At 36.0% G+C, this 18,500-nt stretch overlaps 1 protein-coding gene across 6 annotated transcripts in view; it reads left to right on the top strand.

The window, feature by feature from the left end:
• Window positions 1–18,500, top strand: part of LOC108749996 (polypyrimidine tract-binding protein 1) — a 389,037-nt gene that overhangs the window by 268,559 nt on the left and 101,978 nt on the right. For all 6 annotated transcript variants that reach the window (XM_018489177.1, XM_018489162.1, XM_018489152.1 and 3 more), the window contains one exon: window positions 6,473–6,622. In XM_018489177.1, the coding sequence (XP_018344679.1) occupies window positions 6,473–6,622 (150 nt within the window). The remainder of the gene's footprint in view (window positions 1–6,472; window positions 6,623–18,500) is intronic.

The raw sequence follows: 18,500 nt of genomic DNA, 5'->3' as shown, positions 1-18,500 counted from the left end.
GGAAAATACGCGTATAAAAAAATACAGATACAAGCGTATCCGCATTTTTGGTTAAAACTATTATGGCAAATCGCGATGATGTAATGTGCTCGCGTCTGAATAATTCACTCGCCTCCGAATTTTACAATGGGAGTTGAATTTAGTATTCAAATAACTCGGACGTATAAGATAATAATGCGTAATACTGTTATCAATATCATGAAAATTGGAGATATTTCCGAATGATTTTGTATCGCAGCCCTTAGAGAAATTAATCGCCCCTTCTCTTTCCCTCTTTTTCTCTCTGCCGAAATTGCCATTGGGAATTTTTATCAATCGCTTGTGCGGCGTGTATGATGACATGTAACATCGGAAAATATATGGCTCCGTGTCAAACAAGAATGCACGCTATCGCGACCATGCAACGGCGCATTTGTCAATAAATCAGATCGCAGGGTCACGTTCGACTTTTGATAGCGCCCGCCGTTGTGACGCACGAGGCTCTCACGTGGCCTATTTCCTACGAACGATTTTCCACGAATTACCTCTATTATGCTGAAATTATCGGCTCCGATGAGGCTTGTCTCTTCGGACGATAACGAGGAGTAGAAAGGAATTTTACAGCGAATCTCGATTTTACTCTCAATAGGGGGAAAAAACCAGACTAAAAACACAAAATCTGTTAAGATATTTGCATATATTAAAACCTTCCTTTAGCGAACTTTCGTACGAATAATGCGTGACCCGTACATTGGCAAATGAATCAATTTTAACTTTTCATCATAAAAATAAATTTAACCTTCCACCTGCAACTGGAGTCTTTAAAGGGTACCATTGATTATTTTGAATGTGAATTTCAGTGGATAAATTTGAATTTGTAAAGAAATAAATAAAATACTATTCTATGATGGTAAAAAACTTGTTGTCACAGCTTTGACAAATACATCACAGAATTATTTTTTCGCCTTTTTATATAATCCAGAACAATAAAAAAATTGCTCTGTTTTTCGAAGATCTCTGTTATCGGCAGAAGAATTAAATTTTCATGTTAACAGCGGAGGGTTAAAATACTTATATTAAAGCCAATCTTCGAGGATCTTCAACAAACTTTCGCATGAATAACGCATAACCATGCATTGGCCAATGAACGTTTAACTTTTCGTCATAAGAATGATTTTATATAATTTAATTATTTCTCCTTGCCAAAATTTAGAGAGGGGCAGGGGGGAGCAAGCACTCCTTGCTCCCCTTTAGTGTACATTGTTGAATGTTGAAAAAGAACATGTGCGATTGTTAGTAGAAAACTTGTTCTCCAGTGAAAAACTCGTGCTTGGCGCTAACGATTCGGTCATTAAAACTTTTTCGGATACAATGGACTGTATACTTTTAATATGTTTAACCTTTATTGCCACGAACGCCTTACAATAAATTCGCGCCTTTTATCATAAGTGGCTATATATGTCTCGTAACGTTCATAAACGCCTCAGTCGACGGAATAATATACTGAAAAAATAGCAACAAAAAAATAACAACTAAACTTAATTTGAATACAATAACAATTGTATTAAGCTACTAGTGATTTGAGACGATGTTTTTGAGCATAACCGAGCAAGTAAGTCGAAGGGGTTGAGGGTGATGGCGCCTCACCCTGTGTACGATCAAGGTGGAGAACCTGGAAACACGTCGTCCGCACTTGAAACGAGAGGAATGGTGGTAGTGATTCTCGAAGCTATTCTCGACGGTGAATGAACGTCACTTGAAGCGAACCTTGTTTGGGCGACGGCCGCGTTTCTCCGCGGCGTGATTTCCGCGTACGTCGAAGAAACACCGAGCAATTAAGGCCCTTCTTCTGGATTCGACAGCCACTCACGTCGTATTCTCGACGTTTCCGGAAACGCTCGCGGAAATTCTTCGCGTCGCTGTCGCGCCTCTTCCAAACATTTTCGCATTTAGGGTCGATTCTTCCGACGTGCGGTTAACGCTTGTTTCTCAACTCACTGCACGTTCTTTCTATTACGTCTGCTGTAACCACCGCGTTACAACCGATTGATTATGACGTGGGAAACAAAAGAGCATTTAGAACCTTGCTACTGGTTGCTCTGTTATTCCCTTTTGTTTCCTCGTTTAGCGGAGAAACCTTTAGGAAGGATCGATCGAGAAAATCAAGGAGTTATTGCTTCGCGTAGAGTCAAGAACGTACAAGAGATTGTTTTTCTCGCACACTAAGACAAGGCTTCTAATCAACGGATTTTCAATTTCCGTAATTGATTTTTTTTATATGTACATTGACTGTTGTACATAAAATTTACAAAGTACCAATATTAATCACTAACAATTATTATGTGAAGTAACATCGATAGAGATTTTATCTCCTTTTCATCTTCCTTTTATACTTTTGTACAATCTTTTTATTGTTCCTTGTATTGTTCATTTAAAGATATAACAACGATACGAATAATAAAGAGAAAATAAAGAAAACTAATTTCAATTTTTAATTATTACCATTTTTTGTGATGCGATTTCAAAATGCAATTTCGCTGGCAATGATTGTAGACGAATAAAATTGAATGTTTTTTTTTTTTTAAGTATATTTTTTCTTCTTCTCTTATATCCGTTCTTTTTCTGTAAGCAAACTAAAAATGACAATTTTCGAGCTATATCGTTGTTGTAGCAAATTAAGCGATGTATTAAATAAATTCTTTTTATATTCTTTTTCATCTTTTTGTATTTCTAAAGATTCGCAACCAAAAATTAAATCACAGTCATTCTATTGCGACTTTAGACCTGTTGAGCTAGAAACACTTTTCACAACGAACCGTCGTCGGCCATCCTTGTCATGGAAGCCGCCTTATTACGACGCCGGTATACCACCGCGATACGGCACAGCAACTCGCTTATAATCCGATTTCATTGTTGTCGTCGCTGTCGTCGTCGTCGTCGTCACAGCAGTTCGTACAAGCGTGATTAAAGCGCGACGTCGTGACTGCAAAAAGGACTCCAGTAAAATTGAGGAGAACGTAAAAGGACATTGGCGAGAGTTGATTTTTAATTTATTCGCGAGTAGTCAAATACTGCCGGACAATACTCGCCAGAGTCCCTCTTATACTTGAGTTAATGCCGACCAATCCTGATGTTTACGAGACAGAAGATAAACCGTTTAATTCTCATTGGATTTTCCTTATTAAGTATTTGGATAACTTGCTCTCTATATAAGTCGAAAATAAGTATAAATTGAAAATTCGTTGTTTAATTGAATGTACATTAAAAAGGATAGACATAACAGTATTAACATCTGGGTAATACACTATTTATTTTACTATTTGTTTCATTAATAAGAGATTGGCCTGTTATTTCCTTTTAATATATATTAATTAATATATACTTGTTGGAATAGTTTTTCAATGCTTGAATAATTATCAGTGGAATGCGTTGTACTATTCTTTCAGTAGAACATTTTTCAATTGCTTATATAAATGTGATATTGGAGAATGAAATTTTCTTTCCACTCAATTTTCTAATTGAATAATTACTAATGAATGTTGTAATATTCTTTTAGTAGAATATCTTTCAACTACTTACATAAATTATGTTTTTATTATTCCAAAATTACCCTTTATTCTTCGAAATCGATATCTTTCCTGTCCAGACAATCGCCTTTAAACATTATTTGTATGTAATTTTGGAGAGCAAAGTGAAAAAAAAACAGATTTTCTTCTTCAACATCTTTTGAACAATTATTAGATATTCTGCTAGAAGATTGTACTGTAGTAGTTGATACACTATTCACGTATGACTATTTCCATCAGGAATGATGGAATAGTAAAGACAAATATTGAGGATGGTAGACCCTAATTCTTTATTAATAAAATACTAGTAGATAAAATATTTTTTAGATGCTTACATTATTTTGTATATCCCCAATATATTGATCCCAATTTTATGATATCAGAATCATCGATCGTTTCTAAATAATGCTTGGTCTACCATATTCTTTGTCTGCGGTATATGATATAATGTGATTATACGCGGTTCCATTTATAAAATTGGTTCGGTTTATCAGATGAACATATTATATAATTTAAAAATTCCACTTATTATATATTCCATTTCATTGCCGTGGGATATTTATATTTCCCCTACGTTGTACATACAAATTCGTTTGCGCGATTAATTGATCAACTGATTAATTAAATCAATTATCCGCTAATAACTCGTAATCCACAAATTATTTTTAATTATCTACCTCTTGTCCTACTCTCTACATTGTATCGATTGATTCAAATAAAAATATCCGCCATTCGTTCGAACTCCATTCCAAGACGTGAAAGAGGGATGAGGGGGGGAGGGAGGAGAGAGATTAAGGATGGGGCGCCTCTGAAATATCCATCTTCCTTAACCCGGTAAGAAGCGCATTTTCCGATCAGTTAAGCCCGACTAAACCTCAGCGACGTTTCTCTAAGAGAGCCTCGGAACGGGTTAGGAAAAGTGGTAAGGAAAAAAAAGACTAGGAAAACCAGCGGCAAAGCCGCGAGAGAGGAGGATGGATTTTCGGGTTCTTTCCGAAGGCGAGGACGGAGGAAGCGCTCTCGAGTTCGAGTAGATAGAGCCGTGATTGAAAACACCGCCCCCGGCGGCAAGCTTAAGTAAGTGTACACACGTACACAACAAGGGTGTGTATGCGTGCATATCTTTGCACGTTCTTTGACTTCCCGCTACTGCATATGGAATAATATAAGTGGCCGAGAATTCTACAAGTTCTTCTCTACCTCGCGCGAGAATGGGCTTCAGATGAACTTTTCGCGGACTGGCTGACTGCATCCGTCTTTTTCTACTAGAATCGTGCGAGCTTGATTCTTCGTGTACCGCGTCGTAAGAACTCGAATCGATCTCATCCTTCCTTCCGGCGATTTTATAAACTGGAAAATCGACATTTCTTAAGTGTCAAAGTTTATAGTAATTATGCACACAGAAAAGACGACACTGTTAAATTCATAATGTCAAATTATTATATAATTTGACTTAGTTTTCTCATGTCTATAGATCGTCTCACTTCTCGTACATAATATATCGTTAATTTGATTAAAACGGTGGCGTTAAAAAATTTAACTCAAGAAAATGTTTAAATTAAATTTGATTCAATGTAATCTACTATTCATTAAATGCATATTTTAATATGAACGATTTGAAACTAACACATGGATTGATTTATATTTTGACACATATGGAAATTTTATTAAAAATAATAAAATTATTTAACTTAAAAGGTTGCGTTACTTTGCTTCTTCGATTAATGTATGCTTGACGCTCCAGCATATTTTGTTAGCAATAGTTTTATCTTTATAGATAATCTTTGCCTGTGTATTTTTTGACAAACGATTTTTACTAATCGTTGGCTAATCGTCTTGAAGATAAAAGATTCGTTAAATTTCTTTGTGTTAAAATTCGTACATTATCTTTTAAAAGTTTGGAAGCATTGTTTTCTTTTAGATTAGACGATCAAAACAGCGTCGATATTTCCAAAACGCCATCATAACATGAGAGCTTGGCCTTGACACTATCTGTCTTTCAACTTCTTTGATACATTCGATAAAATTCTTGAAATAAAATATTTTATTGGAAGTATAATATAATTAGATTATTCAGCATACTATTATTCTAGAACAGCCTATTTATCATATTTTCATTTGTATTCTAATTATACTTTCAAGGAAATATTTTATTTAAAGAATTTTACCGTGAACCAAGTAAACGTGCTATGTCATTGTTGTATTATCAAGAAATAACAAGTTTTCATGGTTTGAGTGAAATGTAATTGCTATCATCATAATTATTATTTGTTTATTAATTACAGTCTGACATTATAAAGAGATTGATTTCTTTTATTCCTTACAGTGTGTGACTAAAAGTATTTAATAATTAGCTTTACAAATTAATAAGCAGGATGTATCGAATTTATACGGCAATAACTAAAAGAAATAGATATTTTAATAAATCAAAAATATATATAATGAAATTACAGATACTAATAATTAATTTCAAGTTAACAGTTAAAATTATTGTAACGTATTATTTCCATAGAATTAAAGCTTTATATAGTTGATTTTTTGCTTATATATCTTTTTACAAGTTTATAAATTACTTTCAAACGTTTGTACGTGTAATATAATATTTAAAAAGATAAGGTAATTAATTTATAATTATAATTGTAGAACGATATGCGAATATTATAATCTTTATGAAACGGACTGTTTAACTATCTTAAAACATATACATGAGAGCTTAACTATATTTAGACAATTAACCGTGTTGTAGTCTTGGAAAGACAGTAATGAGATTATTTTCTTAGGTATTACATGATCCCAACATCTTTTCTTATTTATGAGACCATTTATATCTTTTTTCCTTTCTGGGCTGTATTTATGGTGACGTAGACATTAAGTTCTCAGCTCATTTTATTCGACGACTCACCAGGGATCCATTCTTTTTGTTTCAGGTTAAGCTCGACAAGAGTCACAGCGGCAAACCTTCCAGAGTCATTCATATCAGGAACATACCTAACGAGGTGACAGAGGCAGAGATCATCCATCTAGGTCTGCCGTTTGGCCGTGTTACCAATGTACTTGTTCTCAAGGGCAAGAATCAGGTAAGTCCAGATTCATTACAAATCTCTCACTCGACTGTTATCTATTTCAAATGTTGTTTCAAAAGACGCATGAAAGATAATTACAATCCCTAACAATAATCCCTACTTCGTACTGATATCAGCACAAGCTAAAGATAATAGTAAACAAATTAACATCGATGCATAAAAGAGAAAAATTGAGCGGAAGAATATCCCATTTAATCGGGCTGCCTGTGATCGCGATATCTTTCAGCGCTGCAAACGGCAGCCATCGTTCCGCGTAACGGCGCCGTTTGCACGTGCTCTGCGACATTGTATTCTTGCCTGGAGATGAGAGCGCTGCAACGCGCTCGAGAGGGATAAAGAAGGATAGTGGGTGAGTGAGTTTGCGCCGCATGAATGACGCGTTTCGACGGCCGTGACGCGCATGGATGGCCGTGCAATAGCGGAGACAATCGAATCCGCCGATACGCGGTTGAGTCGAGTCGAGTCGAGTCGAGTCGAGTCGAGTCGAGTCGAGTCGAGTCGACGATCGTCCGTTTAAGCATTATTATCCATTATTACCCGCGCCGCATTCCGCTTCGCGTCGCTACAAAGGCGACCGCGTGCTCTCAACCCCATAGAAGCGCAACCCCTCGACGTATCGTCATCCTCGTCAGCTCTGATCTGTCTAGCAACTCGCCCTTTCTATCGACGCTCGTTCGTGACGCTACACGCATCGCAAGGCTATTATTTCGTACGATGAGAGAGCCGGTTTATCGAGTTCCAGAGTGTCGGTTTATCGAGCAACGTTTCCTGTCGACCAGCTTCTGTTATCTACTGTAGATGTTGTTGCTTAAATACACTCCCTTATTTCGTGGTAAGAGAATCGAACAGGTATCTTTTACTTTCGGCCGTTTTTTTGTTTCCGTTGATTCGCAAAGTCTTACGTAATGTCTCTGACATTTATTGCAATTATATTAGATTGGAACAAAAGTTGGTAGCGCTATTTCATTTTTTTGACATTTAATACAGCAAAATTTTAACCTTAAAAATCTGTTTTTTGAACAGTGGTATGATAACTTTTAACGGGATTGCGAGCATTTGAACAATCAAGTCAAAATGCTCCAGTTATCTTGCAATAACTCAGTAACAAAAAAATCTGAGGAACATCTTTAAAAAAACGATTTTGTAAAGAAAATTTTAAGCTTTCATGTTAGAAAGTCACAAATTTTCGCAAGTTCTTTTTTGGATATACGACAGATTCACAGAGTGAGAAGAAAATTTCCCATTTTGTCTAGCTCGTAGTTTTCTGTATGTAAAAATTGCCAAACTCACAGAAACTCAAAAAAACTTTTCAAAAATGGAGTTTTTAAAAACTTTAAAATCTTTATAAATTTAAATTTTGTTTATTTTTAGAGTTACAACTGTTTAAATTTTGAAATTTTCTTAGCGCTACGAACTTTTCAAATCATTATATTATTTAATATTTAATTTTTTAATATTAAGTAAAAATGGGCCAAAATGGACTTAGAAGAATGCAACATAAATGAGTGAAGAGAGCCATATTCAGTCAAAGCGGATTTTAGTACTTAATAATAGTTTCGAATTGGTAAGACGCTTTTACAGAATGAGGAAGATCAGGATTCGAATCCCTGCTGAGGTGATATCTTTCGCGATAAATAAATCCTTTATTTTAAATATCACTAGCATCAATAATATTAAATCGCTTATCAATTTGATTTGTGATATTACATACGCTAATAGCTTTAATTTAGGACTGTTTTAAGACCGACAAGTAATTGGCACGCAATTTACTTGAACTGGAAATTATAAAAATTTACACATAAATATAAGACATCAAGACCTACCTTAACCATATATCTCGTCGTCTTCATCTACTTGATTTTTATTTATTTATTTTTTTAAATATAAATATTGTTTACTTTTTTTTAAACATAAATATTGTTAAAAGTTTGCATTCGCGTATATAGAGGAATTCTTCGTTAACGAGGAAATAAATTATCTATCGCGTTTTAGTAGCAGTAATTGGGTTGATATAAATTTTAATGCTTTCCCTTCACTACGCGTTACGGTTGGATCAAAACCGACGGAATGGCAAATTCGGAGCAATTTCGTGGCGTAACTATCGCAGTGGCGCGATCGAGTTTTACGAACGATACTAACCATCCGCGATCTCTCCCGGAGTACGCTCAATTACGCACAAACGAAATTACGTTTACGCGAGCGTCGTTCCAGCCTGCGTGATCAAAATATCAATTCGTTTTGGCGATATTAATTCCCTGCCCGCACGTGCGACAATACTCGCTAGAAAGTTAACGTCGCTTCATAAAATTCTGCGGATTTTGCGACGCGCGACACGACGGCGTATTAAAGTAATAATGCCTGTCCATCTCTCAACACATCGCGACTTTGCGTCCGTATACGATGCAATCGCTCTAAGTGTCCCTCAGATACACTCAGATGCTCTATATCTCTTATCTGTATGTTTACAATTCAATTTTATATTATGAACAATACGTTTATATATTTACACGAATATTCATAATCGATTTAATGGAATAATAATATTATTTATATATTACTAAGAAATAATTGTGCTTTATATAAAATGTGGTTTATAGGTTTTTATATTTTGTTATATATATAGATTATGCAATATTATATGTATAATCTAATGTTAAATGTTTTATTGTGATTAATTTTATTATTAAAAAAATACAGTTTATCTACAATACATGAATATTTATGATAAATTTCAATCGAGCGAAATTATTTATATTATCTATATTGCTAAGGAATAATGCACAATATATAGATAGGTTTTTATATTCTATCGTTATAAATTATATAATGATATTTGTATAATCTAATGTTTATATTTAATGTTTATATTATCTATATATGTTTTAAGTGCCATGTACTTTTTATATTGGTATATTACGCTGCTTCGTGCTTAATTTTTAATGAATTTTACGTGTGAGAGAGAGTTCGATTATATATTTGTCACATAAATTATTTTCTATAGCGCTTTGTATGACTGTTTTATCCTGTATGTCTACAAAAATAGAATTTTATGTAAAAATGAGCAACGCACATCCAACGAACTGGCACAATGTCTCTACAAAATCCCGCAACTTCCAGTTGCAATGATTACTTTTAGCAATGTAAGCACGGATTGCAAAAATGAACCAACAGCTTCATATTGTATATATAACGTTCTGTGCCAGATTTCAAATAATGTAGATAGTCGGTAGACCGAAACTTCGCGTATTCTCTTCACGTTTGAAATACACTAAAAATTCAGATTCACGCGTTTTGATACTTCAAAAATTAATAACTATATCCCTCGAAATAATATATATATATAGTATATTTGAATACGACAAAATCCACTTTTAATATTTCACCATCATACAAAAACTGATATCAAAAAGAGGGTTTATGTATAGAAGAAAGGTCTATTTATAATTTAAACATATATCCGGTAAACGTCACGGGCGAAATTTCACAGAATATTTTATTAATTTTACTGATAAAAACGATTAAATAATATGAGATTATATTATCCTATCCTTTTTTTAATCTCACTTAACATTTGTGCTCGTGCCAGACCGATCAATGATTCGTTCGAATTTACTGGCGGTACACCGAAATCCGCTTTACCGCGAATTATTCCGGGAGGGATGTTTTTCATACCAGCGATTCCTCGAGGTCGCGCAAAATTTTTTCGATACGAATTAATGGCGAATCGTCTGAAATCGGGGGAGGGTTCGAGTACGAATGGCAAGGATGTGATTTGAGGGCGGACGGGCTTTGAAGGGGATTAAATTGGAACACCGAGTATTCATCATAGCTTACCGAGCGGGGAATATTTGAATAACTTGTAAATCCTCCCCCGAAATGCGTATATGATGGCCCTGTTCGATTTTGAATTCTCTCACGGCTCGTTTTAGTTCCCCTATGCCAATGTCTAACCACCCCTCTGTACTCCCGATTCGATCATACTTCGCCTAGACCCTCGCTGTAAATCGCTAATACATAATTTTAATCAAAAGTTAACTCATTACGTCGATAAATGATCACTACCTCTAATCTTGCTCCAAAGTACTTACGTTGGGTTACATTATTAACAAAATGACTGGGGCGCAAAATTTTGATGTGATACGTTAACAATCTTAAGATTCTCGTTTTTGTAAAAAAAAATATGTTTCTATGTATTACTTTCACACATTCTGAATTTTCTCTTAACTTTGAAGGTGGTAAGTGAAATTAATTTCGCGAATTACGATATCGTGTTGTTTCAATGTTCTCTTATTTTGACTGCGCTTCGAGAAATTTGAACCCTTTGGGCATAAAATCAGGATATACGTATGGAATGCATGAACCTTTCATCGTTTGCATGTCGCTTCAAAGCGCATTGCCTAATCAGCGTGGTTAATTGCAGTATGCGCTTTGCTTGCGAAATACGCAATAGCTGAAGCGTCCTATTTGGAATCCATTAAATGACTGCACTATAAACGGACACTCACAGAACTCCTTCAAAGGAATGTTTGTTCAACCGTCATTACATTACTCGAGTCTTGCAGGATAATTCCCTATTTATAGTATATCTTCGTATCGTGAACAGCTTCGACAAAAGGATTGGATTGTGGTATCAAATCTCGATATCAAATATTCCCTGTGCAAATATTTTCGATCTCTATCCGTTCCCAAATATTCCCATATACATCTGATGCATAAACGACATCAACATCGCGGCGACCATTCTCATAGAAACGGACGAGAAAAATTGTCATGCTTTTTTCCCACGCGTTTTATTGTGTTTATTTTGAAAAATCTTTTATTCATTCAGGATGGAGATAAATTTTAATTCGCGTAAGTTTAATTCTCGAAAAACTTTTTCTAATGTCAATGTCGATCCTGTATCGCACACCTTCGATATCTACAAGATCCCCAAACGGTGCCACGCGACACGTGCGGTTTTACGTATAACGGAAGTCTCCGCGCGTTGTTTGTGAGTACCGCCACTAATGCGTATGTAATTTGCACGCGGGGATAAATCTCTTCATCTGGCTCAATGCGGCGAACCGGTGCATCGATGCATTACTTTAATCCCCTTCTGGTATAAACAGACCAGCTCGATTCGCATTATCATACCTGTTGTGCGTTACCGTATTAGAGTTATCAGTGCGCGTATGCGTGGGGTATGCACGCAAGCATTAAACGCACTCGCATAATCTCGAAAGGGGGGGGGGGAGGGAGTGGATGCGGTGCGTCGACAAAGCCTTGTCGGCGATTCTCTGAAAATCAGTCCAGTGACCCCGGTGATTTTTGCAAATCTAAACGTGTGTGTGTGTGTGTGTAAGAGAACGCGCGGCTTTATCGACTATCCGATTCCCACGCTACGAATTGACAATTTTCAATTTTTTCATACGACAAAATCATTCTGTCGTTCGTACATATTAAACGTCTTTCTTTGACACCGGCTATCCATTGACAACCGGCATAAAATCTAATTTCAGCGTTATTTAATACCGCTTAGACGGAACTTTCTTTCGTCTACGTGTTATTTAATCTTAGACATACGTACATTTCGAACTCATCAAAAAGGCTAACCAAATGCATTGCTACACTGAAAACAAATATAGTCACAATTTTAATAAATATTTAGTTGAATACTGCCAACTAAATATTTATTAAATATAAAGATATATTTATTTGATACAAGAGATGTTAATTTGATTTAACAATCATTTTTTTTTACTGAACAAATATTTATTTACTATAAGTAAATGTTTAGTTGGCAGTATTGAACTAAATATTTATTAAAATTGACTATATTTTTTTCTCAGTGTATGAAAATTAAGAAAATAAACTAAATGTTTTAAAAAAATTGTGTTTTGCTTTTTTCCCGGAGCAGGGAAACTTACTTTTTGAACACCCCTCGTAGTATAAAAGACATAATAAAAGGTCAAATTTCAGAATCCTATCTTTTATACAATAAATGTAATATTAATCTTCTAGTGATGAAAGATCTTTAAAGGCACCATTGATACTTTGAATGTGAATTTTGCTAGGTAAATTTAAATCTGTAAAAAATAAGCAAAGTACAATTCGTATTCTGTGATGATAAAATTTCGTTGTTGAAGCTTTAGCAAGTATACAGAATTTTATATAATCGGTAATAATAAAAATATTCGTTTTATTTCTCGAAGATCTCTATTACTGATTGAAGAGTTAAAGTTGCCGGTAGAAGATTAATCTAAAAAATAGAAACTATTAATAATGACCACTTGGTATTTCTGGCGTTATTGTGACCATCAGACGCCCTTTTGTTTCCGACGGAATAGTCTTGCTGAGCCAAACGCGTAAAAATACGAGAATAACTGCATTATTTTTTGAACATAAATTATTATATTTACCTTTACTTTTACGTTTTCTCTCGACAAAAAGTAATCCCATTTTGAATGCTGAAAATATCTGATCACGTTAGATACGCGAGAAACAAAAGTTTATATAAAAAAGCATTATAGGAAAGTATCTATTTGAGAATTTCAGTCTCGATAATTCGAAAATGTCTAATTTATAGAAGTACGATAACCTGGACAACAAAATTGACTACTATCACAAACGGGAATTACAATAGCAATAATTAGGAAATTATGGACAACAGATACAACCATTAGCCGCAGCTGAGAAAGCTTCCCCAGCTTCGAAATTACGGTAAATCGCAGACACGCTCTGTGTTTCGTAAATGCAATTTCCCGACCACCGGTGGCCTCCAGCCGTTCAGGAATCGCGATTCGCTTTCCCCTGTTCGTTTTCGACGGCGCGTCCGCCCGCGGCGGCCAAGACAATCTCTAAGTAACTCGATCAAGTGGGGAAACTCGCGTTATTATCGTACACCCGGGCTTAAGCTTCCCAATTACACGCAAACAAACGGCCACGACGAAGACAACGACGACGACGAGAACGACGACGACGATGACGACGATGACGATGGGGAGGACCAAGGAGGCGCATGTGCATCACGACGCAGTGGTAAATCGAGTTTCACTATGAACCCTCCGTTCCCAGACCGGGTTGACCCCCGCGGGCACTTCCGCCGTGTTTGCTTTGATTCGAAGTTTCCGGTTAAGTTGGTTACCGGAACGGGCCCTTTGTCCGATCCCGCAAACTCCCGCACCACCATCCCTCTTGTATCTCGCTTGCGGATTTTCCGCGCCGTTCAACGCGAACACGCGGTCTTATCGACCCTTCGAATTGGCGCGATTTGTCTAGAGAACTTAAATGTGACGAAGGAAATGCTTACCGCCTGTAAAAAGTATAAAACTGTCGCGTTCGTCACCGTTTGCATTTTAAAAGTCTGCCGCAAAGAGAGTTGCCAAGTTGCCATTAATCCCTTTTTCTCCCGAACATTTTATCCCTTCTCCTCCTTTTTTAGAGCGTTTCCAAGGAGATTTTTCGAAAGCATCCGAGATAATTATGAGTGTCCGGAGTTTTAGGGAACCTCCTTTCAAATGTTTCGCTTCGACTCCTCCCGTCACTACCACTCTGTAGTCCTAATTCATTGTGTGGACCAATAGGTATAGCAAGTCTTAAGCCGTAAGAAATTCATCGATCACAGTCGAATGTGAAGAGAACAATCGATTGTGATTGGTCAATCTTTTACGTTAAATTAACCCTTACCCTACTAGGTACAATTTGATGCCTCATCCATACTAATGGGAGCACTAGAATAGAAAATGATTTTAAAAAATCTCTAAAAATTCACCAACATACTTTCAACTTCCTGGAATAAATATTGGCACTTCAATCTGGAAAATAATAAAATGTAGTATAATTTATAATTACCGAAAGACGCAAAGAAACTTGAACAAACAGGAATCGCTCGGTAACTAGTGACCCCTCTTTTCGTAGGGTGACTGTTAATACCACTAAAATAATGATTCATTGATTATTTTGGCCTGTAAATTTTAGTTTTGACGTTTTTGACAATTCTGAGTGTAGTGAGTTTTAAACTATAAGAAATTGATCACTTACAGTCGAATGTGAGGAGAATAATTTTGACTGTCGTTGATAAATTTCTTACGTTAAATCAATACTATTGAACAATAAATGAAATAATTATTTATTAACTGTTTCTGATCAATTTTACTGACCGACACGCCATTTTTGTACACGTCCGGAGTGACGGGAGGGGAGGAAGGGAGGGGAGGGAGGTTGCAAATGTCCGGGGGTTTTCGCTCTGTAAGCTTTAGTTATGAAAACAGTCTATTCGGTGCAATGTACGTATTTTTTAATTACGCACAAAAAGTTTTATAATAATAAAAATATTTTTACGTCCCTAAAATAAATATAACGCATGTGTGCCCTTCGGGGAGACGCGTAGATCGTTGAAAAACAGTCTACTTTATTTATCGATATTGAACATCGCGAATTTCTTCCTGTTACATCGGCAATTTTTTTTTTTTTTTGTTTACGCTGTTGATTCGCCATTAGGCCGTTTCCCGCCGAAAAAATTCTCACCGCATGCGTTTCAACTTTACGCAGATATCAGTCAGTTAGACACGCGTTCGTCGAGTTCGATTTTTCTGTTTCTCTTCGTTTTAATTAACGGCGGGCGCAGCGCTGCCGTAAGGGCCGCGCCTCTCTACGTCGGATATCCGGCGTAGGGCGCGGCTCCCGAGGAAAAAAAAAAAGAAAGAAAGAAAGAAAGAAAAAGAAAAAAACTATCGATCAACTATCTCCGGCATTAGAAATGTATTTCTGCCGCGCTTTGTTTAATCCTCGAGCGTTGTCGGCGAGCTTTCCATTCGCCGCTGCTGTGTGTTTGCTCGGTCTCCGCCCTTAGGCGGCCTCCGACTTTCGCGCTGGTGTTCGATCTACAAAAGCGACAGCCGTGCCTGCAGAGTATCCAAATACGAGCGTTGGCGTTTGTTGTACCAGAACCTCCTAGGATTTCAGTGACGTGTGCGCCCAGCGAAGTCTCCTTTTAATCCTCGACGAGCGCGAGGCCCTTGACGCATGGCGGACGCATTATCCCACCTGAGTTTCTCGGACTCGATTGTTATCTTTGCTCCGTTAAATTTGCATTAAATTCGTACGATAAATCGTACTTAACGTATTGAGTTGGAACAAAAGTTCGTGGCGCAAAACTAACTTCATAAAATTCATGTAGCTGTAACTTCGTCGAAAATGAAAATTGAAATTTAAAAAAGGAAGTTTCCAATTAAAAATCTCTACTTTCGAAAGGTTACTTTTTATTATTATGTCTTTTGAGTTTCCGTGAGTTTGGTCATTTTTATGTATAGAATACTGCAAGAGAGAGCTAGACAAAATGGGAAATTTTCTTTTCACTTTGTAGGCTTATCATATGATAAAAAAAACTTGCGAAAATTTTCGATCGTGAAAGCTTGAAGTTTTCTCTAAAATTGTTTTTTTTTTTTTTTTAATGTTTCTAGGATTTTTGGTTACTGAGTTTTCGCGACTTAAATAAAGGAAGAAGTATTTTGATTGCTTATAATTCTGTTAAAAGTCATCGAAGCGCAATTTAAGAAACAAAATTTAAAATCGAAACTGCTGTGCGTCGAATGGTGTAATGGGTATTTTGTTTTAAACATCTAACAATACAAATGAAGTAGCGTTATGAATTTTTATTCTAACTTAATACATTGTTAAGAAAAATTAGAAAAAAGGAAGCAAAAAACGGCTCCCAGACGATCATTATTATTGAACAATATTGCGCACTATTATTAATTGTCTGGAGGCAACATTGAAGGTTTGTCAGTCAATCGAAAGCTCTTTCATATATTATAGTGTGTCAGTCGACAGTTGTTTGAAATATATTGTGTAACTTGTAAAATATTGGTCAGTCTGTGAGTACTATTGTTCAATAAGATAACCAATTTATGGCGATTAACGCTTATTTTTAGCGTTATAAATAAATCACGTTACAAAAATTGTAATCAATTCATGTCTAACTATCTAATTATCACTAATGATAATTATTGATAAGACGTTAAACTTATTAGAGAGAGAAGAATTAACTGAGTTTACTGCACTTGATTGAAAATTATATTGAGAGTTATATTAAATTATATCTAGAGAGGATATCAATAATATTGTTAAGTATAATTGAACAATAATATTGATCGTCTAGAGGTTGCATAATATCCAATCGTGATCTTGTGCTAGTAAATGTTTGATATACGCTCACGCTCGTAAGCATCATTCGTCCTTAAGTTTAAGAGTGACGAGGCAACTCATTTACATCTCATTTGCGGTGCAGATACATATCTGCGATCTACCATATATATTATCGCGTAGAAGAAGTGTTTTTCCATGAAACTTTTTTTTAACTTATGTCTTACAAAATCTGTTAAAGAGTAGAATTTTACAATTTCATTCAACAATATGTATTTTATAATAAATAATATAATCTACTTCTTGCTCGTAATTCAGATATGTATATCTTTGTGTTATATCTTGTATTTTATCTTCGAAAAATAATATTGCATCATGAGATCTGTTCAGCTTCATTTTTTATGAAGCTGTGAAGCGTACAGTATCAAATTTTGTAATTTGCTTCGTAAAACGTCATAATAAACAAAATTATCCGCGCCTTAGCTGCGCTACAGCGCAGATCGCATCCAGATATCAAAACGAATTAATTTTTACTCTTTAAAAAAAAGTTATACGCGCCTTCAGGTGACTTTTCAAATTACATTGCATTTTCTCTCAGTATTTTAACCGTAACTTTAGCATAAAGAAATTCGTCTCCGATAAAAGTCTCCGTAGTCTCTGCTGCCGACTCTTGACATTTGATAAACATGAAATTTCAAAAGCGTCGCAAGCGAAATTGAATCTCTATATAGGGCACTATTCATTTATAAAAATTGATATGAGATCGTTATCTAGCGTAAATAAACGATAAGATAGAAAACATGGGCGGTACTCAACGCTTTCGGTACCGGAGAGTGTATCATCGGGTATTCATAACCCGGATTTCCTGCCGAGTTCCTGTTTGTCTTTCATCTGAAATCTCGTTTCTTTTGAGAAAAATATCCGCGAGGTGCCAACGGTACCCGTTTTCAGAGACATCAGTCGCAATCTCTCTCGTACATGTAATTTAATTAAGAATGGGAGAGAAAGCAAATGGGAAGAGAAAAGTCCCTTCAGCTAACTCTCATATGATTAATGGCGACTTTTCAATTTTTGGCTAATTAATTTGCCGACCGAACGACGTTGTTAAAAGGGGCTGCAAAAAGCATTGGGGGTTGCGCACACTCGGAAAGAGTCCAGGGGTCAGTGAAAATAGCTGTAAAGGGCAGAATGCCACGAGCACGATAACGCCCGCGGGCGAGAAAATGTAATAACTAGTGACGATAATATTATATACATATATACATATATACACACATATATATATATATATATTTAAATTCAATTTAAATTCAATTAAAGTTGTATCCCACACGGTACTATAGTAGCAGTCGCGTCCGTTGCAGGCGGAAGCGGTAATCACATAACGGAAGAAAGGAAGCAAGAACAGATGGAAAAAAAGATCAGTTGGATTCAGTTTTATTTTGTACTCAAACGGCATACTCTAATTATCGCACGTGTTCGTTTCCCCGAGCTTTCCGATAGCCGCAACGACTTTTTTTTTGCGCGCGCGCGGTCTAATTAACGATTCTTCTGTCGTACATCGATTAGTCGACAATGAAGTATTTGTTCTCGAAAAAGCACGACGACGGTGCAGAAGAAGTGTCCGGTAATTCGCGAAATCGATTGACCTTCGTCGCGAGTTGCTGGCTACATATTAATTTTTGAATAATTTTCGGGGCTGATTCGCGCGTGGAAAATAATTAGATTGTCAAACACAATGAAATTCTCA

Source organism: Trachymyrmex septentrionalis, unplaced genomic scaffold, assembly GCF_001594115.1.
Source record: "Trachymyrmex septentrionalis isolate Tsep2-gDNA-1 unplaced genomic scaffold, Tsep1.0 scaffold11, whole genome shotgun sequence".
Taxonomy (NCBI): domain Eukaryota; kingdom Metazoa; phylum Arthropoda; class Insecta; order Hymenoptera; family Formicidae; genus Trachymyrmex; species Trachymyrmex septentrionalis.
The sequence above is the reverse complement of the archived record's forward strand: the minus strand, read 5'-3'. Positions and strand labels throughout refer to the sequence as shown.